The sequence below is a fragment of the Bombina bombina genome, chromosome 3, assembly GCF_027579735.1.
Source record: "Bombina bombina isolate aBomBom1 chromosome 3, aBomBom1.pri, whole genome shotgun sequence".
Lineage (NCBI taxonomy): Eukaryota > Metazoa > Chordata > Amphibia > Anura > Bombinatoridae > Bombina > Bombina bombina.
The window spans coordinates 127,487,241-127,514,737 of record NC_069501.1 but is presented as its reverse complement, the minus strand read 5'-3'; the positions used below and the strand labels follow the sequence as shown (position 1 = coordinate 127,514,737).

The following is a 27,497-nucleotide window of genomic DNA, read 5'->3' as shown; positions in this document are numbered from 1 at the left end:
GGACAGAGAGAGTTGAATGTTGGGATTTAAGTATATCAACTGTGATATCCGAGTATAATCCCTGCACCATTGATTCAGCATGTAAAGCTGCAGAGGTCTCATATGAAAATGAGCAAAGGAGATCACGTTCGATGCTGCAGTCATGAGACCTAAAACTTCCATTCACATAGCCACTGAAGGGAATGATCGACACTGAAGGTTTCGACAGGCAGAAGCCAATTTCATTTGTCTCTTGTCTGTTAAAGACAGAGTCATGGACACTGAATCTATCTGGAAACCTAAAAAGGTGACCCTTGTCTGATGAATTAAGGAACTCTTTGGTAAATTGATCCTCCAACCATGTCTTTGAAGAAACAACACGTGTGAGATTCTGCTAACTAAAAAGATTGAGCCAGAACCAACATATCGTCCAAATAAGGAAACACTGCAATACCCTGCTCTCTGATTACAGATAGAAGGGCACCGAGAACCTTCAAACAAAGATTCTTGGAGCTGTTGCTAGTCCACATGGAAGAGCAACAAATTTGTAATGCTTGTCTAGAAAAGAGAACCTCAGAAACCGATAGTGGTCTGGATGAATCGGAATGTGAAGATACGCATCCTGTAAGCCTATTGAGGACATGTAATGACCTTACTGAACAAAAGGCAGAATAGTCCTTATAGTCACCATCTTGAAAGTTGGGAGCCTTACAAATTGATTCAAAAACTTCAGATCCAGATAAGATGATTTATCAGTGTCAATGTTTGAAGTATGATCTTCTGAGTCAGAGAGATCCTCATCAGAGGAGGATATATCAGTATGTTGCCGGTCATTACAAAATTCATCAGTAATATGAGAAGTTTTAAAAGACATTTTATGTTTATTTTAAGTCGGTATAGCAGACATAGCCTTCTGTATCGCATCAGCAATATAATTTGTCATATAAACAAGGATATCATGTACTTTAGATGTTGAAGGAACAACAGATACTGTACTAGCACTAATAGAAACCTTTTCTGCACGTAAAAGCTTATCATGACAACTGTTACACACTACAGCTGGAGATATAATCTCCACTAGCTTACAACAGATACACTTAGCTTTGGTAGAACTGTGTTCAGGCAGCATGGTTCCTACAGCAACTTCTGAGACAGGATCAGATTGAGACATCTTGTAAAATGTAAAAGAAAAATAACATTTAAACAGAAATATCTTATTTCCACATATAGCAGTTTCAGGAATGGGAAAAATGATGCACGACGCAAAAGGAAGTTGAGAAATATTTTGCCATTAACAAACATCCGGAAATGACGCAACTCGCGCCATAACAAACACAATTCCACGCCAAACAACCTAGCGTCAACTAAAACGCAGGAAATTACGAACTTGCGCCAAAAAAAATTCTCGCGCTAAGAATGACGCAATAAATAACAGCATTTTGCGCCCTTGTGAGCCTAATTTGCCCGCAAGTTTTTCAAAGATAAAAACAAGTCAAATTGAAAAAAGACTATACCCCAGGTAAGACATCCTAAAACATAATTGCCATAACGAAACTGCTAGACTGCAAAGGGAAATACACATAGACCTGACTCATGGCAACTATAAGTAAAAATACATATATTTAAAACGTTATACATAAAGCGCCAAACCATAGCTGAGAGTGTCTTAAATAATGATACATACTTACCGAAAGACACCCATCCACATATAGCAGATAGCCAAACCAGTACTGAAAGCTATCAGCAGAGGTAATGGTATATAAGAGTATATTGTCGATCTGAAAAGGGAGGTAGGAGATGAATCCCTACAACCGATAACAGAGAACCCTTGAAAAGATTTCCCGCAAGGGAAACCATAAAATCAAATAGGCTCTCTTTACATCCCTCTGACAAACACTGTACTCTGAGAGGAATTGGGCTTCAGAATGCTTAGAAGTGCTTATCACAGAAGAAATCATAAAAATCAAGCACAAACTTACTTCCCCACCTCCATAGGAGGCAAAGTTTGTAAAACTGAATTGTGGGTGTGGTGAGGGGTGTATTTATAGGCATTTTGAGGTTTGGGAAACTCTGCCCCTCCTAGTAGGATTGTATATCCCATACGTCACTAGCTCATGAACTCTTGCCAATTACATGAAAGAAACTATAAGTTTTTTCAGAAATCCTTAGTAGCATCAATATAATACTTCAATGCTCTAACAAAATTTTAATAATGCAAAGGTTTTACTGAAGCATTCTTGGGATTAGGACACACAGAAGAGACAACTATTTCTTGAGTTTTATTGTCTGAAGACACAACTTTAGGCACAAAATCAAATTTACTCCTTAAGACTGCCTTATCCTGATGACAGGTAAGATAAAGAAATTCACAAGAAAGAACAGATAATTCCTAGCAAAAAAGATACCCAAAAGAAAGAGAACCTTCCAAGAAAGAAGCTTAATATCCATTGTATGCATAGGCTCAAAAGGAGGAGCCTGTAAAAATGTTTAACACCAAGTTAAGATTCCAGGGAGGAGAAATTGGCTTAATCACAGGCTTAATTTGTGTCAAATTCTTAACAAAACCATGAATGTCAGGAAGATTAGCAATCTTCCTAAGAAACAAAACTGAAAGAGCAGAAATCTACCCTTTCAGAGAACTGGCAGATAGGCCCTTATCCAAACAATCCTGTAAGAACTGCAAAACTTGCCAGGAAAAGTTATGATCTATACACCAAGAAATAAAAGCCTTCTGGACCTTATGATAATCCTTCCTAGACACAATCTTACAAGCTTGGATTTAAGTTTCAATCACAGAATCTGAGAAACCTCTATTCTTAAGAACTAACTGTTCAATCTCCATCAAACTTAGAGATTTGAGCTCTAGATAGAAAAATGGACTTTAAAACAGAAGGTCTGGTCAAAGCGGATGAGGGCAAGTGGGGGCAACAGGACTTCTGAACCAGAAAACCAAATCCTGCGAGGCCAAGCTGGGGCAATCAGGATTACTGACAATTTCTCTAACCGTATCTTGGAAATCACACGGGGAAGAAGAACCAGAGGAAGAAACAGATAAGCAGGTTGAAATGACCAATGAGTTACTAGAGCATTCACAAACTCCGCCTGAGGGTCCCTGGACCTCGCAAAATACCTGGGAAGTTTGTTGTTTAAACGAGAAGCCTTTAAATATATCTCTGGGAAACCTCAAAGATCCATAATCTGATTGAACACATACTGGTGAAGAGATCATTCCTTTGGATGCGGAGACTGATGACTGATAAAATATGCTTCCCAGTTGTTCACTCCTGGAAAATGAACTGCAGAGGCTAGACAGGAATTGGCTTCTGCCCATGAGAGAATTTGATACACTTCCCTCATGGCTAGGGCACTGTGTATCCCCCCCCTGATGATTGATATAGGCCACTTCGGTGACATTGCCTGATTGAAAGCAGAAATGAGACTCCCTTTCCAACAGAGGCCAAGTCTGAAATGCCCTGAAAATAGCACAGATTACTAGAACATTTATTGGCAACCTCGCCTTCAGAGGAGCGCAAACCCCTTCAGCTCTCAGTGACCCCAAACAGCATCCCAATCTGAAAGACTTCCATCTGTAGTGATCACAGTCCAGGTAGGATGAGCAAAAGAAGCACCCTAGATAACGAACTGATGATCCAGCCACCAAGTCAGAGACTGAAATGTTCTGTGATGCAGAAAAATCTTTTGAGACAGCTGAGTATAATCTCTGCACCCATGAAAAAGCATACAAAGCTGAAGAGCAATGATATGAAATGAAGCAAATGGAATTGCATCTGAAGCAGCAATCATAAGACCCAATAATTCCATACAACAGAGGGAAAAGAGAGAAACTGAAGGCAGAGACAGGCCGACATCAATTTTAGCCTTCTCTGATATGTTAGAGAAAGACTCATGGAGACTGAATCTATTTGAAACCCCAGAAAAGTAATCCTTGTCTGAGGCACCAAAGAACCCTTTGGAAAATTGATCTTACAACCATGCTGTTGTAGATTCTGCAAAATGAAAAGATGGAGCTTGAACCAACATATTGTTCAGGTAAGGAAGCACTGCAATACCATGAGATATAAACACAGACAGTATGGCACCAAGAACCTTTGTGGAAATTCTTGGAGCTATAGCCAGACCAAATCGTAGAGCAACAAACTGAAAATACTTTATAGAAAGGCAAAAAAAAACCTTTAGAAACTGGTAATGTTTCCTGTAAATTGGAACATCTTAAATCTACTGTAGACATAAACTGACCTTGCTGACCAAAAGGAAGAATAGTCCAAATAGTGTTTTAAAAGTAAGAATTTCTGACAAACTTGTTCAAAGCTTCCAGATCCAGAACTGGTCTGAAAGTACCTTCCTTCCCTGTTCCTACAAAGGAACTGGAGCAATAACTGCCATAGTTTCCAGATCTGAAACTGACTGAAAAAAGGCATTTACCTTTAAGGGATTCTTTGGAACATTGGACAGAAAAAACTCCCTCTGGGAGGCCTTGTTCTGAAACTTATCCGATAAACCTGAGACACTATATTCAGAGAAACCAGGGATCTTGAACAGACTGAATCCAAGCTTCCTAAAAAAAGGCATTACCTGCCCCCTCCCAGAGCCTCTGCATCAGGGGCCGCCCCTTCATACAGACTTGTAATTAGGGGTTGATTTTTTGGTTTGCTTAGGTCTGTTCCAATTAGCACTAAGCCTCCAGACGAGACCAGAGGTGCTTTGCTTCAAAGAGGAGGAATCAACTTTCTGTTCCTTAATCTGACAAAAGGAACAAAATGATTGGAGGCTTTAGATTTCCCAGGACTTAAGCCACACAGCTCTTCTAGAAAGAACTGCCAAGGACAGGACTTAAGCCATACAGCTCTTCTAGAAATACAAATACAGCATCACAAATAAAGGAATTGGTACTTTTGAGCAATCTCAAGAGTTTCAAAAAGTCTTCACTGGCAGAATCAATAGAAAACTGGTCTTAAAGACTAGTTAACCAGTAAGAGGAAGCAGGAGCTACAACAGCAATAGAGATAACTGGCCTAAACAAATAACCTGCTTGCAGAAAGGCCCTTCTATGAAAGGATTCTAACTTTCTATCTAAAGGGTCCTTAAAATACTCCCACAGTTCAATATTAGATGCAGGTAAGTGAAATAACTTCTTAAACCTTGCAGAAGTGATAAAAAGAATTACCTGGCTTAGACCATTCCCTAGAAACTATTTAAGAAACAGCATCTGGAATAGGAAAAACCTTAGGGGTTTTAGCAACAATTTTAACGACTGAATCTAAATGGTTAAAAGGCTTATCCTTCAAACCCGTAAGAGTTTTTAACCTCTTTTAAAAGGGAACAAATATGTTCAACTTTAAATGAAAGAGAGGATGAATCAGGTTCAACAACAGAAGAAAAATCATCATCATCAGTGGAAACCTTCTTCTGAAGACACAACAGGATTATCCCTAGCCTCCGAAGGCATAGCCCTAGTGGAAGGCAAATTCTCAAATTACCTTTTAAACTTACTTGAAGGCGGGAGAGATGCCAACATTTCAGAAACAGCAGATTTGATTAGATCTTTCACACCTGTAGAGCTCCCCTGTAAAGAACAAACAAAAGAAGCAGTAATACCCATAAAAGCAGCATTAGGTTGGTCAGAATGCATTTACATTTTTAAACATGAGTCACATAAATAAGCTGGTAGGAAAGTGTTCAGAGGACTCAGCTTCTAAGGTAGATTTAGGGGCAGCATCAGAAAGCTCCATTATAGCATTTAACTGCAATTAACAATTATATCCCCTTAAAAAAAGCTCTGGAGGAATGGAAAACTTACCCCTCCTAAAGTAGCTTAATAAAAACATACAGGTTTTAGACTTCTCACCGAATCCTGGATAGTAGTCAGCTGAAAAGGAGGATGGGTGCAAAAACTAAGCTGTTAAAAGAGAGATTAAAAAATCTGATGTGTGCATACTAGACATGCACGATCCTGATGGGAGGTAAAAACCTAGACTAAAATTTTCTATTTTAGAATCACTTCACGGTGCACTTGTGTTTACTTATTTTACTGTTTGCATGACCACACAATTATGATTGATCATGGGAGAGCTGATACCACGGATAACTGATGACAGTTATTCAGATAAGAGAGGCACTTCTTGAAAAAAAGAATAAGAATTTGAAGAAACTGCTGTGAATGGACAGAAGGCCAGAGTAAAACAGACCAGGTGCAATACAATTTACTTTTCACAAAGCCTTAATTTCCCTAAAGAAGTTCATAACCATAACATAACACTTAGATACAATTTAGAGTCTTTTTTTAATAATGATAATCATTTAATGTTCAGTAATATTTAGCATCAATAATATATAATACCAATATAACCATAGCTTATGTTTGAACATGTCTAGCTAGACACTTATACAAAAGTAAAGATAGGCAGAAACAAACTTACTGTCATCCCATCAAAAACCTGTGTGCTTGACTGAACAGAAGTGATTTCTTGGGAAGAGAGCACCCCGCTGACATACTTGGTTGTGAATTTGTCAACAATATTGAAAATCCTTTTCTCACAGCCGTTCCACCAAAGTCTGACCATGGCTGGCAAATCCTTTAAAGTAATGTGATACACAGAACATGCCAAATGTGGAATCTCATACTGGAGCGATGCGGTTTCTAAAAATGTTTTTATGGGAAAAAAAGAATAGTAAACAAATAGTCTAGATTAGTATAATGCAAATAAATGACTAAATATTTTGCAAAACAGGAGACAAGTCTTAAATATGTATGGCGAAACCATTCAAATACCAAGAGTGGCTGAAATTCAAGTATTGTATAAAGTTACTATTTGAGAACCTTGTCTAGTCAGTTGTAGGTCAAATCAAATAGTTGTGCATAGGCATAAAGAACAGTTTTATTAAGTGCAAATCCACCCCTAGAGCAGGGTGGGATTGAATGAGCGCAAGAATTATAGTAACATTGTTTTAAAATATAGCCTTTATCGTAGTTATTAAGATGACATCAAAGAAAAACAGATGCACTGTTTGCTGCCCAACAATATTAAAAGCACTGCACTACTGGTGCTGATTATTGGACTAATTTATAATAAAGCGTGACAATAAGTAACGTTATGGAAGGGGGGAATGTGTATAGAGGTTCACTCACTTGCGAACTCTGTATGCTTGTACTGAGTTGTACTGTATGTATTGGAGAAAGTGATGATCAGCTTACTATGGTTAACTGAGTTACAACTATATTTAAAATGCTGATCAATATGAGCTATCACAGATAATAAAAGTACAAAAGTACTCGAATATTATAGCAGAGATGGATAGCTAGGTTTTAACCAATATAAGGGTTTACGGTGAAAGGATTAAAATAAATATCTACTCGTAAGTAGTAAGTGTGTATCATATTCATTAAAGTAGAGCTTAGCAAACGTTGCTAGCTACCCTGGCTTTCTGCCAGGAAAGTAGCGATTGTATTGAGGTAAGTATATATAAGGTCTATATTACGTTATGATCAACAGTAAACAAATTGAATATCTACTGATAAATAGCGTTGCTATATAACACATTCATTAACTTAGATTTTTGCACACGTTACTCGCTACCCTTGCTTTTAGCCAGAAATGTAGGGGTTAAATTAAAGAAAGTATTTACAAAAAGTCCCTGTTTGCATTATGATGGTGAACTTATTTTAAAAACCAACAAAGAACCCCTAACGCGGTCGCGTTTCACTATCGCTTCCTCAGAGGGGTGGTGAAGTGGCTAATGTTTTAAAGACATGCTAAATGTGCAAATGTTTATTTAATATGTTACTATGTAAACATGATGAACAAGAAGGATTTAATTTAACCTGGCTACTTCCTTTTGTCAAGGCTAGTTCTGGCAGAGCTTTCACTCTCCTTAAAGGGCAGTTAACATAAAATAAAATAAACATAGTATGCAGAGTGCACAATATAGAGAATGATGTAGCTAAAAAAATACCATTGTACCTATAAGATTAACAGAAAAAAAAAAACCTTTTTAAATTTACCCTTTATGTCTCTCATCGGCTGTCCACTTGGCAAAAATTTTACCCCACCCTGGAAACTTAGCATTGAGGATACAACCCATAAAAAGACTGTCATCTGCCTTCCTGCTGCAAATATGTTTAAACTGGCGTGCCAGGCTAGACCCTCCTCTTGATTTACATCAATAAATAAATTAAATGCAGCATTGGGAACGGACGGAGAAACCTTCAGAAGAGATTTTCAAAAGTCATTGAGCTCCATGTACTAAGCAGTGAATTTTGTAATGGACCCCTTGAAGGGCAGGGTCGCCTCTAGAAACGTCTCCCATTGTAAGAACTTACACTCTCTGCCACCTCTGAGATAAATTACGGTTCTTTGGTGTTACTGACAGGCTCTTGTCACGCACAAGCAGGGGGCGATGCTGCACAATCAAGTGCTTGTGCATTAGCACATACCTGCAGCGGACAGTGTTTCTGCTGCCAGTTTACTGCGAAGCCGGATGAAAAGGTTGCCAACTCTAGAACCTTGTAGATGTTTCTTTTAAAGGTACAAAGTCAAAACTGTCACGATTTAGACAGGTTGAGTAATTTTAAACAAAATGCACAATCATGAGGTCCTCATGGGTAGAAAGAAATTTGATAACAGAAGTAAAAATATAAATTATGCTTACCTCATAATTTCATTTCCATCGTGGGGAGGAGAGTCCACGGCTTCATTCATTACTTGTGAGAATTAAGAACCTGGACACCAGAAGGAGGCAAAGACACCCCAGCCAAAGGCTTAAATACCTCCCCCACTTCCCTCATCCCCCAGTCATTCTGCTGAAGGAAAAAGGAACAGTAGGAGAAATATCAGGGTATAAATGGTGCCAGAAGAATAATAGTAATTTTAGGTCTGCCCACCGGAGCAACGGGCGGTAGCCGTGGACTCTCCTCCCCACGATGGAAATTAAATCATCAGGTAAGCATAATCTATATTTTCCATCTAAAGGGGAGGCGAGTCCACGGATTCATTCATTCATTATTTGTGGGAACAAATACCCAAGCTCTAGAGGACACTGAATGAAAAAAAGGGAAGGGCAAGAAGGCGGACCCTAATCTGAGGGCACCACAGCCTGTAAAACCTCTCTCCCAAAAAACTGCTTCCGCCGAGGCAAAAACGTGAAATTTGTAATATTTTGTAAAGGTATGTAAGGAGGACCAGGTAGCTGCCTTACAAATCTGCTCCGAGGCCTCATTCTTCAAAGCCCAAGAAGAAGCCACAGCTCATCCGCCAGTCATTCTGCTGAAGGAAAAAGGAACAGTAGGAGAAATATCAGGGTATAAATGGTGCCAGAAGAATAATAGTAATTTTAGGTCTGCCCACCGGAGCAACGGGCGGTAGCCGTGGACTCTCCTCCCCACGATGGAAATTAAATCATCAGGTAAGCATAATCTATATTTTCCATCTAAAGGGGAGGCGAGTCCACGGATTCATTCATTCATTATTTGTGGGAACAAATACCCAAGCTCTAGAGGACACTGAATGAAAAAAAGGGGAGGGCAAGAAGGTGGACCCTAATCTGAGGGCACCACAGCCTGTAAAACCTCTCTCCCAAAAAACTGCTTCCGCCGAGGCAAAAACGTGAAATTTGTAATATTTTGTAAAGGTATGTAAGGAGGACCAGGTAGCTGCCTTACAAATCTGCTCCGAGGCCTCATTCTTCAAAGCCCAAGAAGAAGCCACAGCTCTAGTTGAATGAGCCGTGATCCTCTGAGGAGGCTTATGTCCCACTGTCTCGTAGGCCAAGTGAATCATGCTCCTCAACCAAAAGGACAAAGAAGTTGAAGAGGCCTTCTGCCCCTTGCGCTTGAATACACCACAAAAAGAGATGTAGACAGTCTGAAATCCTTTGTAGCCTGAAGATAAAACTTCAAAGCACGAACCACATCCAAATTATGAAGTAACCTCTCCTTAGGAGAAGAAGGGTTAGGACACAAAGAAGGAACAACTATTTCCTGATTGATGTTACGGTTAGACACAACCTTGGGAAGAAATCCCAAACCAGTGCACAAAACAGCCTTATCAGCATGAAAAACCAGATAAGGAGGCTCATATTGCAAGGCCGCCAACTCAGATACTCTGTGTGCCGATGCAATAGCCAAAAAAAAAACAGAACCTTCCAAGAAATTAACTTAATGTCAAGAGAGTGCATAGGTTTAAACGGAACCCTCTGCAACACCTTCAGAACAAAGTTCAAACTCCAGGGAGGAGTGGACTGTCTTAAAACAGGCCTTATTCTAGACAGAGCATGGACAAAAGACTGGCTATCAGGAAGCTCAGCAAGCCTCTTTTGCAACAGAACAGATAAAGCCGAAATCTGTCCCTTCAAGGAACTGGCGGCAAGCCCCTTCTCCAGTCCATCCTGGATAAAGGACAGAATCCTGGATACCTTAACCTTATGCCAAGTTTATCCATGCTTCTCGCACCAGGAGAAGTAAGTCCTCCACACCTTATGATAGATGCGACGAGTGACCGGCTTCCTGGCCTGAACAAGAGTATCAATCGCTCTCTCGGAAAACCCTCTCCTCGCCAAGACTAAGCGTTCAATCTCCACGCAGTCAGCCTCAGAGAATCTAGATTTTGATGTTTAAAGGGACCCTTTACCAACAGATCCCTGCGACAGGGTAACCTCCATGGAGGAGACAATGACATCCCCACCAGATCCGCGGCCACGACCGAGCAATCAGAATACCCAAAGTTTGTTCCTGCTTGATGGGGGCCACTACACGGGGTAGAAGTGGCAACGGTGGAAAAAAGTAAACTAGGTGGAAAACCCAAGGAACCGCTAAGGTGTCTGTCAGCTCTGCCTGGGGATCCCTGGAACGCGACCCATATCTGGGTAGCTTGCAATTGAGTCTGGACGCCATGAGATCTATCTCCGGCGTCCCTCATCAGAGGCAGACCTCCGCAAACACCTCGGGATGGAGAGACCATTTCCCCGGATAGAAGGATTGACTGCTTAGAAAATCCGCTTCCCAGTTGTCCACACCCGGAATGTGGATTTCTGAGAGCGAGCAGTCATGGGACTCTGCCCATTCCAATATCCGAGAAACCTTCCTCATTGCTAGGGAGCTTCTCACCCCCCCCCCCTGATGGTTGATGCAAGCCACCAAGGTAATATTGTCCGCTGGAACCTGATGAAGTTGAACGACCCCAGGAGAGGCCACGCCTTCAGAGCATTGTAGATCGCTTGAAAGTTCCAGAATATTGATTGGAAGGAGAGACTCTTCTCGAGACCACCTTCCCTGTGCCATCCTGGACCCCAAACGGAATCCCACCCTGCTAGACTCGTGTCCGTGGTCACAATCTCCCAGGACAGTCTCAGGAAGGATGTCCCCTGGGACAGATGTTGCGGACGGATCCACTAAGAAAGGGAATCCCTTGTCTGACCATCCAGAGAAATCGGTTGAGATAGGTCTGAATGATCGCTGTTCCACTGTCTCAACATGCACAGCTGAAGAGGTCTGAGATGGAACCTGGCAAATGGAATGACATAGATGCTGGACACCATGAGCCCGATCACCTCTATACAGTGATCCTGTGCGAGAATGAACGACGGCGCCTGAACTAGGATGTCGTCCAGATAGGGCGTCACAGCAATGCCTCTGTATCTGGCCACTCCAGAACCTTTGTAAAGACTCTCTGGGCAGTCGCCGGACCAAAGGAAAGGGTCAAAAACTGGAAATGTTGGTCCAGAAATGCAAAACTCAGGAACCTGAAGTGATCCCTGTGGATCAGCACATGAAGATAGGCATCCTTCAAGTCTATTGTCATCATGAACTGACCTTCTTGAACTAGGGGCAGAATCGATCTGATCATTTCCATTTTGAACGATGGAGCAGCCAGAAACTTGTTTAAACATTTTAGGTCTAGAATCGGGCGGAATGTGCCCTCCCACTTTGGGAAAAGTTTTTAATAGTACCCTAGACCCCTCTCTGCTGGGGGTACTGATACAATAACTCAGAGAGAAGAGAGATCCCTCACACAGTCTAGAAAGGCTTCTCTCTTTACTGGTCTGAAAGACAGATTTGAAAGGAGGAATCTGCCCCTGGGCGGATGAGATCTGAACCCTATCCTGTATCCCTGGGTGACAACCTCCAGAACCCAGGGTCCTGAACATCCTGCAACCAGGCCTCTGAGAAGAGAGATAATCTGCCCCCTACTTGGTCCGGAGACCGGTCGAGGGCCGCCTCTTCATGCCGACTTTGTTTCGACGGGCTTCTTGTTCTGCTTGGACTTATTCCAAGACTGAGCTGGTTTCCAAGTACCCTTGGACTGATCCGCTTTGCGGCGGGCTGCTGGCGTGGGCCTTAAGCTTAACCTTTTTATCCTGCTGTAGGAAAGCGCCCTTGCCTCCCGTAACCATGGTTATGATCGAGTCCGATCCTGGACCGAACAGGATCTTTCCCTGAAAGGGAAGGGATAGAAGTCTGGACTTAGAGAGGTCATGTCCGCAGACCACGATTTTAACCACAATACAGAAAAACCTGACACCTTTGCGTTCAGGCGAAAAATTTGCATATTGGCATCACAGATAAAAGAATTAGCGAACCTCAAGGCCTTAATCCTCTCCTGTATCTCGTCGAGGGGAGTCTCCGACAAGATGAAAAAAGCTTACGAGCTGAAACGCGTAGATGACCGATGATTGAATCTGTTTAGCTGGCCAGCTTCTACAACGGAATCGTATTCCTGTAAACAGCTTCCTTGAGGTGTAAGTGTCATTGTGAGTGACTGAACAGAAAGGAGGACCCTTTGAGACCCCATCAATGTGGATATTACAACTTTGAAAGAAATTTGCATTTTAAAAAACCTATTGCAAGTTTGAAATATTCCCACCGGTAACCCGACGATGGCTATTGGCGCATTGGAGCGATCACGTGAGGAGCAAACGTCACAGCCTGAACAAACGGCTGACTTGGAGACGCCAACATCGCTGCGGAAGAAAAATAGCAGTCGGGGAAAGGTAAAAGTAAAACCTTTCGGATTCTGGTAAGTGAGAACTAACTTTCTAAGTTTGGGGCTAAAAATTCTACAACTAAACCTCCGCAAAAAGAGGATATTAGTAATCACAATTGACAAACACTATATTGACCAACGATTACAAGTAACTAAACGTGCATTAATGTAAATATAGTAAAAAAAAAAAAAAGACTCTTTTTGGGACATGAAATACTCAAAAATTACATAACAAAAAGAGGACAAGACACTTAACATTGACATTTCAAATAATTTTTACAACAAAACAGAATTTATGCTTACCTGATAAATTACTTTCTCCAACGGTGTGTCCGGTCCACGGCGTCATCCTTACTTGTGGGATATTCTCTTCCCCAACAGGAAATGGCAAAGAGCCCAGCAAAGCTGGTCACATGATCCCTCCTAGGCTCCGCCTACCCCAGTCATTCGACCGACGTAAAGGAGGAATATGCATAGGAGAAATCATATGATACCGTGGTGACTGTAGTTAGAGAAAATAATTCATCAGACCTGATTAAAAAAAACAGGGCGGGCCGTGGACCGGACACACCGTTGGAGAAAGTAATTTATCAGGTAAGCATAAATTCTGTTTTCTCCAACATAGGTGTGTCCGGTCCACGGCGTCATCCTTACTTGTGGGAACCAATACCAAAGCTTTAGGACACGGATGATGGGAGGGAGCAAATCAGGTCACCTAGATGGAAGGCACCACGGCTTGCAAAACCTTTCTCCCAAAAATAGCCTCAGAAGAAGCAAAAGTATCAAATTTGTAAAATTTGGTAAAAGTGTGCAGTGAAGACCAAGTCGCTGCCTTACATATCTGATCAACAGAAGCCTCGTTCTTGAAGGCCCATGTGGAAGCCACAGCCCTAGTGGAGTGAGCTGTGATTCTTTCAGGAGGCTGCCGTCCGGCAGTCTCATAAGCCAATCGGATGATGCTTTTAAGCCAAAAAGAGAGAGAGGTAGAAGTTGCTTTTTGACCTCTCCTTTTACCAGAATAAACAACAAACAAAGAAGATGTTTGTCTGAAATCCTTTGTAGCCTCTAAATAGAATTTTAGAGCACGAACTACATCCAAATTGTGTAACAAACGTTCCTTCTTTGAAACTGGATTCGGACACAAAGAAGGCACAACTATCTCCTGGTTAATGTTTTTGTTAGAAACAACTTTCGGAAGAAAACCAGGTTTAGTACGCAAAACCACCTTATCTGCATGGAACACCAGATAAGGAGGAGAACACTGCAGAGCAGATAACTCTGAAACTCTTCTAGCAGAAGAAATTGCAACCAAAAACAAAACTTTCCAAGATAGTAACTTAATATCTACGGAATGTAAGGGTTCAAACGGAACCCCTTGAAGAACTGAAAGAACTAAATTGAGACTCCAAGGAGGAGTCAAAGGTTTGTAAACAGGCTTGATTCTAACCAGAGCCTGAACAAAAGCTTGAACATCTGGCACAGCCGCCAGTTTTTTGTGAAGTAAAACAGACAAAGCAGAAATCTGTCCCTTCAAAGAACTTGCAGATAATCCTTTCTCCAAACCCTCCTGTAGAAAGGATAGAATCTTAGGAATTTTTATCTTGTTGCATGGGAATCCTTTAGATTCACACCAACAAATATATTTTTTCCATATTTTATGGTAAATTTTCCTAGTTACAGGCTTTCTAGCCTGAACAAGAGTATCAATGACAGAATCTGAAAACCCACGCTTTGATAAAATCAAGCGTTCAATCTCCAAGCAGTCAGTTGGAGTGAAGCCAGATTCGGATGTTCGAATGGACCTTGAACAAGAAGGTCCTGTCTCAAAGATAGCTTCCATGGTGGAGCCGATGACATATTCACCAGGTCTGCATACCAAGTTCTGCGTGGCCACGCAGGAGCTATCAAGATCACCGAAGCCCTCTCCTGATTGATCCTGGCTACCAGCCTGGGAATGAGAGGGAACGGTGGGAATACATAAGCTAGGTTGAAGGTCCAAGGCGCTATCAGTGCATCTACTAGAGTCGCCCTGGGATCCCTGGATCTGGACCCGTAGCAAGGAACCTTGAAGTTCTGACGAGACGCCATCAGGTCCATGTCTGGAATGCCCCATAATTGAGTTATTTGGGCAAAGATTTCCGGATGGAGTTCCCACTCCCCCGGATGGAAAGTCTTAGAAGTTTTGATTTTCTGGCCTCTGTCAGAAAAATCTTCATTTCTAAGGAGTCTATTATTGTTCCCAAGAAGGGAACTCTTGTTGACGGGGACAGAGAACTTTTTTCTATGTTCACTTTCCACCCGTGAGATCTGAGAAAGGCTAGGTCAATGTCCGTATGAGCCTTTGCTTTTGACAGAGACGACGCTTGAATCAGTATGTCGTCCAAGTAAGGTACTACTGCAATGCCCCTTGGTCTTAGCACCGCTAGAAGGGACCCTAGTACCTTTGTGAAAATCCTTGGAGCAGTGGCTAATCAGAACGGAAGTGCCACAAACTGGTAATGCTTGTCCAGAAAGGCGAACCTTAGGAACCGATGATGTTCCTTGTGGATAGGAATATGTAGATACGCATCCTTTAAATTCACCGTGGTCATGAATTGACCTTCCTGGATGGTAGGAAGAATTGTTCGAATGGTTTCCATCTTGAACGATGGAACCCTGAGAAATTTGTTTAGAATCTTGAGATCTAAAATTGGTCTGAATGTTCCTTCTTTTTTGGGAACTATGAACAGATTGGAGTAAAACCCCATCCCTTGTTCTCCTAATGGAACAGGATGAATCACTCCCATTCTTAACAGGTCTTCTACACAATGTAAGAATGCCTGTCTTTTTATTTGGTTTGAAGACAATTGAGACCTGTGGAACCTCCCCCTTTGGGGTAGTTCCTTGAATTCCAGGAGATAACCTTGAGAAACTATTTCTAGCGCCCAAGGATCCTGAACATCTCTTGCCCAAGCCTGAGCAAAGAGAGAGAGTCTGCCCCCCACCAGATCCGGTCCCGGATCGGGGGCCAACACTTCATGCTGTTTTAGTAGCAGTGGCAGGTTTCTTGGCCTGCTTACCCTTGTTCCAGCCTTGCATCAGTCTCCAGGCTGGTTTGGTTTGAGAACTATTACCCTCTTGCTTAGAGGGTGTAGAATTTGAGGCTGGTCCGTTTCTGCGAAAGGGACGAAAATTTGGCTTATTTTTAGCCTTAAAAGACCTATCCTGAGGAAGGGCGTGGCCCTTTCCCCCAGTGATGTCTGAAATAATCTCTTTCAAGTCAGGGCCAAACAGCGTTTTACCTTTGAAAGGGATGTTAAGCAATTTGTTCTTGGAGGACACATCCGCTGACCAAGACTTTAGCCAAAGCGCTCTGCGCGCCACAATAGCAAAACCTGAATTTTTCGCCGCTAATCTAGCTAATTGCAAAGTGGCGTCTAAGATAAAAGAGTTAGCCAATTTAAGTGCTTGAACTCTGTCCATAACCTCCTCATACGAAGAGTCTTTATTGAGCGACTTTTCTAGTTCTTCGAACCAGAAACACGCTGCTGTAGTGACAGGAACAATGCATGAAATTGGTTGTAGAAGGTAACCTTGCTGAACAAACATCTTTTTAAGCAAACCCTCTAATTTTTTATCCATAGGATCTTTGAAAGCACAACTATCTTCTATAGGGATAGTAGTGCGTTTGTTTAGAGTAGAAACCGCCCCCTCGACCTTGGGGACTGTCTGCCATAAGTCCTTTCTGGGGTCGACCATAGGAAATAATTTTTTAAATATAGGGGGAGGAACAAAAGGTATGCCGGGCCTTTCCCATTCCTTATTTACAATGTCCGCCACCCGCTTGGGTATAGGAAAAGCATCGGGGGGCACCGGGACCTCTAGGAACTTGTCCATCTTACATAACTTCTCTGGAATGACCAAATTGTCACAATCATCCAGAGTAGATAACACCTCCTTAAGCAGAGCGCGGAGATGTTCTAATTTAAATTTAAAAGTAATAACATCAGGTTCAGCTTGTTGAGAAATTTTTCCTGAATCTGAAATTTCTCCCTCAGACAAAACCTCCCTCCTGGCCCCTTCAGATTGGTGTGAGGGTATGTCAGAACCATTATCATCAGCGTCCTCATGCTCTTCAGTATCTAAAACAGAGCAATCGCGCTTTCTCTGATAAGTGGGCATTTTGGACAAAATGTTTTTAATAGAATTATCCATTACAGCCGTTAATTGTTGCATAGTAAGAAGGATTGGCGCACTAGATGTACTAGGGGCCTCTTGTGTGGGCAAGACTGGTGTAGACACAGAAGGGGATGATGCAGTACCATGCTTACTCCCCTCGCTTGAGGAATCATTTTGGGCAACATCATTATCAGTGGCATCATTGTCCCTACTTTGTTTGGACACTATGTCACATTCATCACATATATTTAAATGGGGAGGAACCTTGGCTTCCAAACATACAGCGCTAGATTAGCACGGGTAGAGTATTTAGTTAAATTCTATAATTCGAATATATTGTATTTTGTGATTGGATAAATGTTTAATGTATGTACTGCAATGTTGTTATTATATATTTATTGTAGGTAATCCTAAGTATTTATCAACATTCAGTTAATAAAAAGATATAAACAGGTATATATAAACTTGTTGTCTAATGTGAACTTCTTATCTATATATATAAAAACTAATAAAACATTTGTATAATTAGACAGAAATTTAATAACTTGTTAAAAGCATACATAAAATAAAAAGGGACGTCTCCCTTATAACATCGATTCCATCAGAGAAAACAATTGAATAACTGTAGTATATATTTCCGCTATTTGATAATCAGGTACCTGTTATATAGTGTAACAAATGATAATGTCCAGAAATTGGATTAAAAAAACTTAAAGATCCAAACGAGATGACCTCCCCGCTATGACTTCCTTTGCTGATTACCTCCTGCAACTCCTGCGACTTCCTTTGCTGATTACCTCCTGCAACATTGCAGCTGGACGTTGTTACAACCTGCATTTGTTTCTAATCAGCTCTACTAAGTTGCACAGAGAGATTGCCAAGTTTTACTTTGATCTCCAACGATACAGATCATTCTGTTAGTCACTACTAGTGACCGCAAAGATTTCCTCTAAGTCACCACTGTTAGTGACCGCAAAGACCACTTTTAAGTCACAATCTGTGACCGCAAAGATACAACCGCAAGTTAATACATGCAAGTCACAATCTGTGACTGCAAAGACCTTGCTGTATAACATCACTGATGTCCGCTAAAGATTCTACTCCTAGTCACCACTTGTGACCGCAAAGACCCCACCACTAGTCACCTCCGTGACCGCAAAGACCTAATTACAGTCACTACAAGTGACCGCCAAGTCCACTAAGCTAACACAGAAAGTGAGATACACATAGCCTAATGGTTAAGATCTCCCTCTCTTACCCTAAAGGTCACGAGTTCAATTCCCACCACTACAAGTGACCGCCAAGCCCACACTGCGAGGATTGCATTATAGTCACTGCACGTGACCGCAAAGTTTAACATCCAAGTCACTGAATGTGACCGCAAAGACCACATTAAAAGAGAAATCAGGTGTGCCAAGAGACCAGAGTAAGTTGCAATCTCCCCCAAGACTCCCTAATTACACACGGAATAGGGGAATACACCTTCTGATACACATACAGATTAAAGTTTAAAAAAATTGCAACATAATAAGCACTTGACAGAATATCAAGGATCACTGGTTACATTACAACTATATTGAAACAGCTACGATCACAAGTGTGACGTAGGAAAAGTCACATGACATATTTTTAAATACCAGTCTCTCACTAACGGACCGGTAACACACACCCGCCACAATAGCGGGGAGGTCATCTCGTTTGGATCTTTAAGTTTTTTTAATCCAATTTCTGGACATTATCATTTGTTACACTATATAACAGGTACCTGATTATCAAATAGCGGAAATATATACTACAGTTATTCAATTGTTTTCTCTGATGGAATCGATGTTATAAGGGAGACGTCCCTTTTTATTTTATGTATGCTTTTAACAAGTTATTAAATTTCTGTCTAATTATACAAATGTTTTATTAGTTTTTATATATATAGATAAGAAGTTCACATTAGACAACAAGTTTATATATACCTGTTTATATCTTTTTATTAACTGAATGTTGATAAATACTTAGGATTACCTACAATAAATATATAATAACAACATTGCAGTACATACATTAAACATTAATCCAATCACAAAATACAATATATTCGAATTATAGAATTTAACTAAATACTCTACCCGTGCTAATCTAGCGCTGGACTACATTCACTACATATCAACCACTGTTTTCTTAGAGGGGAATACATTAGTCTAGCAGGGTCAATTCTCCAGCGCCTCATCTTTCTCACTACCAATTCCAAACATACAGAACATTGTCTATCTGATGGTTCAGACATGTTAACAGGCATACACTTGATAACAAAGCACAAAAAACGTTTTAAAATAAAACCGTTACTGTCACTTTAAATTTTAAACTGAACACACTTTATTACTGAATATGTGAAAAAGTATGAAGGAATTGTTCAAAATTCACCAAAATTTCACCACAGTGTCTTAAAGCCTTAAAAGTATTGCACACCAAATTTGAGCTTTAACTCTTAAAATAACGGAACCGGAGCCGTTTTTACATTTAACCCCTATACAGTCCCAGGAATCTGCTTTGCTGAGACCCAACCAAGCCCAGAGGGGAATACGATACCAAATGACGCCTTCTATAAGCTTTTTCAGTGGATCTTAGCTCCTCACACATGCATCTGCATGCCTTGCCTTCCAAAAACAACTGCGCATTAGTGGCGCGAAAATGAGGCTCTGCCTATGACTAGAAAAGGCCCCCAGTGAAAAAGGTGTCCAATACAGTGCCTGCCGTTTTTTTAATACATCCCCAAGATTAAAAGAACTATTTATAGTTATAATCCACTAAATATACTTATAAAGTAATCGTTTTAGTCCAGAAAAATGTCTACCAGTCTTTAAAGCCCTTGTGAAGCCCTTTATTCTTATACTAAACTAAGAAAATGGCTTACCGGTTCCCATAGGGAAAATGACAGCTTCCAGCATTACCAAGTCGTGTTAGAAATGTGTCATACCTCAAGCAGCAAAAGTCTGCCCACTGTTTCCCCCAACTGAAGTTAATTCATCTCAACAGTCCTGTGTGGAAACAGCCATCGATTTTAGTAACGGTTGCTAAAATCATTTTCCTCTTACAAACAGAAATCTTCATCTCTTTTCTGTTTCAGAGTAAATAGTACATACCAGCACTATTTTAAAATAACAAACTCTTGATTGAAGAATAAAAACTACATTTAAACACCAAAAAACTCTTAGCCATCTCCGTGGAGATGTTGCCTGTGCAACGGCAAAGAGAATGACTGGGGTAGGCGGAGCCTAGGAGGGATCATGTGACCAGCTTTGCTGGGCTCTTTGCCATTTCCTGTTGGGGAAGAGAATATCCCACAAGTAAGGATGACGCCGTGGACCGGACACACCTATGTTGGAGAAAAAAGGATTAAATAAACCTGAGAGGAACATTGTTACAAATATATATCAGGTTTTACGCTACTATAGATATCGTTTATTCTTGAGCATTTGGGGATTGTGCTGCAAATTGTGCAATATAAAAGTGTTATACTATAAACTATAAGGTGCACCTTATATTATTATAATCTATAAGCGTTTCATATTTATTTTGTGAAAATAAAGTACAAAATTTGTTTTTATATATTTATAGTTCTTATGTTCTATTAGATAAAAGGTAGAGCTATTTGTATTTTTATAGTTCATATGTTGTAATTAGACAATAGGTAGAGCTATTTGTAGCGCACTCTCGCCTAGATTTAGAGTTCTGCGGCCAAAGGGGTGCGTTAGCTACGCATGCTTTTTTCTGGCCGCACCTTTTAAATACCGCTGGTATTTAGAGTTCACAGAATGGCTGCGTTAGGCTCAAAAAAGGAGCGTATAGCATATTTATCGCAACTTCAACTCTCGATACCAGCGGTGCTTACGGACGCGGCCAGCTTCAAAAACGTGCTTGCGCACGATTCCCCCATAGAAAACAATGGGGCTGTTTGAGCTGAAAAAAAAACCTAACACCTGCAAAAAAGCCGCGTTCAGCTCCTAACGCAGCCCCATTGTTTTCTATGTGGAAACACTTCCTACGTCTGAACCTAACACTCTAACATGTACCCCAAGTCTAAACACCCCTAACCTTACACTTATTAACCCCTAATCTGCCGCCCCCGCTATCGCTGACCCCTGCATATTATTTTTAACCCCTAATCTGCCGCTCCGTACACCAGTGTTAATTTTGTCGACTAAAACTAGACTAAAACTAGACTAAAATGACTATAAAACTAAAGATATTCTGATGACTAAAATAAGACTAAAACTAAAATGGCATTTTAGTCAAAAGACTATAACTAAAACTAAATCAAAATTACATTTTAGTCAAAAGACTATGACTAAAACTAAATCAAAGTTTGCTGACAAAAACATTTTATGCAAGGTGTTATAATTAATCCATATTTAATTACTGCTCTTTTGGAAAATTTATGAAACTTAATTTTATTAAATTTTAAGATAAAGACATGTTATATTCCACAACAGTTAAATCTGTTAAATCTGTATTGCATGTTCAAACCTTAATACCATAAAAAAAACAGGTTAATAAACCTTTACTCCAGGAGTATATAATGATTTTGTTAGTTCTAGAGCAGTGCTAATATCGTTGCCGAAATTTTTTCGAATCTGTGAACAATCAATTGATTCTTCCTATAGAAATAAGCATAACCCACGAGTATGGGTTTAAGTTATGCTGTGCCTGTGCTATCTGCAGAAACTTTTTGTTGTGTTGAGTTACTTAATACTTGTTTTAATTATTAACAGAGAACTGTTAAAGTTTTTATATTGGGTAATATGTGCAATACAGCCAATACAGTTGACAGTTTTGATTTTTTATATTTTAAAGTTGTACTTCTGTTTGTTTATGAAACTTGGTTTTATTTCATTTTAAGTTTAATAAAGATATTATATATCACAACGGCTAAATCTGTGTCTGTATTGCGTGTTTAAACCTTAATACCATAAATAATAACAGGTGTTATGTTTACTCCTGGAGTATATACTCAGTTTGCAAATTATAGAAAATTGTTTAAATAATTTATTACACTTTAACTAAACTCCTTAGATATTAGTTGACTAAAATCTACTGGAGATTTAGTCGACTAAAATCTACTGGAGATTCAGTTGACTAAAACTAGACTAAAACTAAAACAATTCAGATGACTAAAATACAACTAAAACTAAAATGGCATTTTAGTCAAAAGACTAAAACTAAGACTAAATCGAAATTTGCCGTCAAAATTAACACTGCCGTATACCCCCGCCACCTACATTATCCCTATGTACCCCTAATCTGCTGCCCTAACATCGCCGACCCCTATATTATATTTATTAACCCCTAATCTGCCGCCCCCAACGTTGCCTCCACCTAACTACACTTATTAACCCCTAATCTGCCGACCGGACCTGAGCGCTACTATAATAAATGTATTAACCCCTAATCCGCCTCACTCCCGCCTCAATAACCCTATAATAAATAGTATTAACCCCTAATCTGCCCTCCCTAACATTGCCGACACCTAACTTCAAGTATTAACCCCTAATCTGCCGACAGGAGCTCACCGCTACTCTAATAAATTTATTAACCCCTAAAGCTAAGTCTAACTTTAACCCTAACACCCCCCTAAATTAAATATAATTTAAATCTTACGAAATAAATTAACTCTTATTAAATAAATTATTCCTATTTAAAGCTAAATACTTACCTGTAAAATAAACCCTAATATAGCTACAATATAAATTATAATTATATTATAGCTATTTTAGGATTTATATTTATTTTACAGGTAACTTTGTATTTATTTTAACCAGGTACAATAGCTATTAAATAGTTAAGAACTATTTACTACACTATCAATAAATAAATTAAATAAACTACCTACAATTAAACATAACACTACACTATCAATACATTAATTAAATACAATACCTACAAATAACTACAATTAAATAAACTAACTAAAGTACAAAAAATAAAAAAGAACTAAGTTACAAAAAATAATAAAATATTTACAAACATTAGAAAAATATTACAACAATTTTAAACTAATTACACCTACTCTAAGTCCCCTAATAAAATAACAAAGACCCCCAAAATAAAAAAATGCCCTACCCTATTCTAAATTTAAAAAGTTCAAAGCTCTTTTACCTTACCAGCCCTGAAAAGGGCCCTTTGCTGGGCATGCCCCAAAGAATTCAGCTCTTTTGCCTGTAAAAACCCCCCACATACAATACCCCCCCCAACATTACAACCCACCACCCACATACCCCTAATCTAACCCAAACCCCCCTTAAATAAACCTAACACTAAGCCCCTGAAGATCTTCCTACCTTATCTTCACCTAGCCGGGTATCACCGATCGGTCCTGGCTCCAAAATCTTCATCCAACCCAAGCGGGGGCTGGTGATCCATAATCCTGCGGCAGAAGAGGCTCCAAAGTCTTCATCCTATCCGGGAAGAAGAGGCGATCCAGACCGGCAACCATCTTGATCCAAGCGGCATCTTCTATCTTCATCCGATGAGGAACGGCTCCATCGTGAAGACCTCCAGCGCGGATCAATCTTCTTCCGACGACGTCCAACTGAAGAATGACGGTTCCTTTAAGGGACGTCATTCAAGATGGCGTCCCTCGAATTCCGATTGGCTGATAGGATTCTATCAGCCAATCGGAATTAAGGTAGGAAAATTCTGATTGGCTGATGGAATCAGCCAATCAGAATCAAGTTCAATCCGATTGGCTGATCCGATCAGCCAATCAGATTGAGCTTGCATTCTATTGGCTGTTCCGATCAGCCAATAGAATGCGAGCTCAATCTGATTGGCTGATCGGATCAGCCAATCGGATTGAACTTGATTCTGATTTGCTGATTCCATCAGCCAATCAGAATTTTCCTACCTTAATTCCGATTGGCTGATAGAATCCTATCAGCCAATCGGAATTCGAGGGACGCCATCTTGGATGACGTCCCTTAAAGAACCGTCATTCTTCAGTTGGACGTCGTCGAAAGAAGATTGATCCGCGCTGGAGGTCTTCACGATGGAGCCGTTCCTCATCGGATGAAGATAGAAGATGCCGCTTGGATCAAGATGGTTGCCGGTCTGGATCGCCTCTTCTTCCCGGATAGGATGAAGACTTTGGAGCCTCTTCTGGACCTCTTCAGCCGCAGGATTATGGATCGCCAGCCCCCGCTTGGGTTGGATGAAGATATCGGAGCCAGGACCGATCGGTGATACCCGGTGAGGTGAAGATAAGGTAGGAAGATCTTAAGGGCTTAGTGTTAGGTTTATTTAAGGGGGGTTTGGGTTAGATTAGGGGTATGTGGGTGGTGGGTTGTAATGTTGGTGGGGGGGGTATTGTATGTTTTTTTTTACAGGCAAAAGAGCTGAATTTCTTGGGGCATGCCCCGCAAAGGGCCCTGTTCAGGGCTGGTAAGGTAAAAGAGCTTTGAACTTTTTTAATTTAGAATAGGGTAGGGCATTTTTTTATTTTGGGGGGGCTTTGTAATTTTATTAGGGGGCTTAGAGTAGGTGTAATTAGTTTAAAATTGTTGTAATATTTTTCTAATGTTTGTAAATATTTTTTTATTTTTTGTAACTTAGTTCTTTTTTATTTTTTGTACTTTAGTTAGTTTATTTAATTGTAGTTATTTGTAGGTATTGTATTTAATTAATGTATTGATAGTGTAGTGTTAGGTTTAATTGCAACTTAGGTTAGGATTTATTTTAAAGGTAATTTTGTAATTATTTTAACTATTTTAGCTATTAAATAGTTCTTAACTATTTAATAGCTATTGTACCTGGTTAAAATAAATATAAAGTTACCTGTAAAATAAATATAAATCCTAAAATAGCTATAATATAATTATAATTTATATTGTAGCTATATTAGGGTTTATTTTACAGGTAAGTATTTAGCTTTAAATAGGAATAATTTATTTAATAAGAGTTAATTTATTTCGTTAGATTTAAATTATATTTAATTTAGGGGGGGTGTTAGTGTTAGGGTTAGACTTAGCTTTAGGGGTTAATCCATTTATTACAGTAGCGGCGAGATTCGGTCGGCAGATTAGGGGTTAATAATTGAAGTTAGGTGTCGGCGATGTTAGGGAGGGCAGATTAGGGCTTAATACTATTTATTATAGGGTTATTGAGGCGGGAGTGAGGCGGATTAGGGGTTAATAACTTTATTATAGTAGCGGTGCGATCCGCTCGGCAGATTAGGGGTTAATAAGTGTAGGCAGGTGGAGGCGACGTTGAGGGGGGCAGATTAGGGGTTAATAAATATAATATAGGGGTCGGCGGTGTTAGGGGCAGCAGATTAGGGGTACATAGGGATAATGTAGGTAGCGGCGGTTTACGGAGCGGCAGATTAGGGGTTAATTATTGTAGGTAGCTGGCAGCGACGTTGTGGGGGGCAGGTTAGGGGTTAATAAATATAATATAGGGGTCGGCGGTGTTAGGGGCAGCAGATTAGGGGTACATAAGTATAACGTAGGTGGCGGTCGGCAGATTAGGGGTTAAAAAAAATTAATTGAGTGGCAGCGATGTGGGGGGACCTCAGTTTACGGGTACATAGGTAGTTTATGGGTGTTAGTGTACTTTAGAGCACAGTAGTTTAGAGCTTTATAAACCGGTGTTAGCCCATAAAGCTCTTAACTACTGACTTTTTTCTGCGGCTGGAGTTTTGTCGTTAGATTTCTAACGCTCACTTCAGCCACGACTCTAAATACCGGCGTTAGAAAGATCCCATTGAAAAGATAGGATACGCAAATGACGTAAGGGGATCTGCGGTATGGAAAAGTCGCGGCTGGAAAGTGAGCGTTAGACCCTTTAATGACTGGCTCCAAATACCAGAGGGCGGTAAAAACCAGCGTTAGGAGCCTCTAACGTTGGTTTTCATGGCTACCGCCCAACTCTAAATCTAGGCCTCTGTTTTTTGGTATTCTATTTTTTCTAGTGTGGGTTTTGGGAAACCACACATTATAGAGTTGCTTTTTTCTACCTCTAGGGTTAATTTTTCTGTTATTCACTGCTTCATGCTTTACTGGCTATTCAAGCTTCATGATTTACTAGTGTTATTAGGACAAAAGGAGCTCATTATACATTTTGCTAATAACTGCTAGAAACAAAAACAAACAAAAAAAACCCCCCACCATTCTGCTTTTGAATAAATGAAAAATTAAGTACTAGTCCTAAAGCCCGTGTACGCGGGCCAATTTTTGCAGTACAGCGGTTCCACCCCTTACTCTCTCTCTCTATCCCCCCCCCTCTCTCTTGCACTCTCTGTCTTCCTCCCTTTTGCTCTCTCTATCCCCCCTCTTTTGCTCTCACTATCCCCCCCCTTTTGCTCTCACTATCCCCCCCCTTTTGCTCTCACTATCCCCCCCCTTTTGCTCTCTGTCCCCCTCTCTTTTGCTCTCTGTCCCCCTCTCTTATGCTCTCTGTCCCCCTCTCTTATGCTCTCTCTCTCTTAACTCTTTTGCGCTCCCCCCCTCTCTTTTGCTCTCTCCAAATTCTCCCCCCTCTCTTTTGCTCTCTCTATCTCCCCTCTTTTGATCTCTCTCTCCCCTTTCTTTTGCTCTCCCTCCCCCTCTCTTTTGCTGTCTCTCTCCCTCTCTTTTGCTCTCTCTATATTCCCTCTTTTGATCTCTCTCTCCCCTTTCTTTTGCTCTCCCTCCCCATCTCTTTTGCTGTCTCTCTCCCTCTCTTTTGCTCTATCTTCCCTCTTTTGATCGCTCTCTCTCCCCCTCTCTTGCGCTCTCTCCCCCTCTCTTTTCGCTCTCCCCCCTCTCTTTTGCTCTCTCTACCCCTCTCTTTTGCTCTCTCTCCCCCTCTCTTTTGATCTCTTCCTCACTTTTGCTCTCACTATCCCCCCTCTTTTGCTCTCTGTCCCCCTCTCTTATGCTCTCTCTCTTCCCTCTTTTGCGCTCTCCCCCCTCTCTTTTGCTCTCTCTCTCCACTTTCTCCCCCCTCTTTTTTGCTCTCTCTATCTCCCCTCTTTTGCTCTCCCTCCCCCCTCTCTTTTGCTGTCTCTCTCCCTCTCTTTTGCTCTCTCTAAATTCCCTCTTTTGATCTCTCTCCCCTTTCTTTTGCTCTCCCTCCCCCTCTCTTTTGCTCTCCCTCCTCCTCTCTTTTGCTGTCTCTCCCTCTCTTTTGCTGTCTCTCCCTCTATTTTGCGGTCTCTATCTCCCCTCTCTTTTGCTCTACCCCTCCTCTCTTTTGCTCTACCTCCCCTTCTCTTTTGCTCTCTCTATCTCCCCTCTTTTGATCTCTCTCTCCCCTTTCTTTTGCTCTCCCTCCCCCTCTCTTTTGCTCTCACTATCTCCCCTCCTGATCTCTCTCTCCCCTTTCTTTTGCTCTCCCTAC

At 40.7% G+C, this 27,497-nt stretch overlaps 1 protein-coding gene across 1 annotated transcript in view; it reads right to left on the bottom strand.

Moving 5' to 3' along the window:
• LTN1 (listerin E3 ubiquitin protein ligase 1) overlaps positions 1–27,497 on the bottom strand; it is a 297,783-nt gene that overhangs the window by 19,678 nt on the left and 250,608 nt on the right. Inside the window, exon 27 of the mRNA XM_053705992.1 lies at positions 6,417–6,637. Coding sequence (XP_053561967.1) covers positions 6,417–6,637 — 221 coding nt within the window. The remainder of the gene's footprint in view (positions 1–6,416; positions 6,638–27,497) is intronic.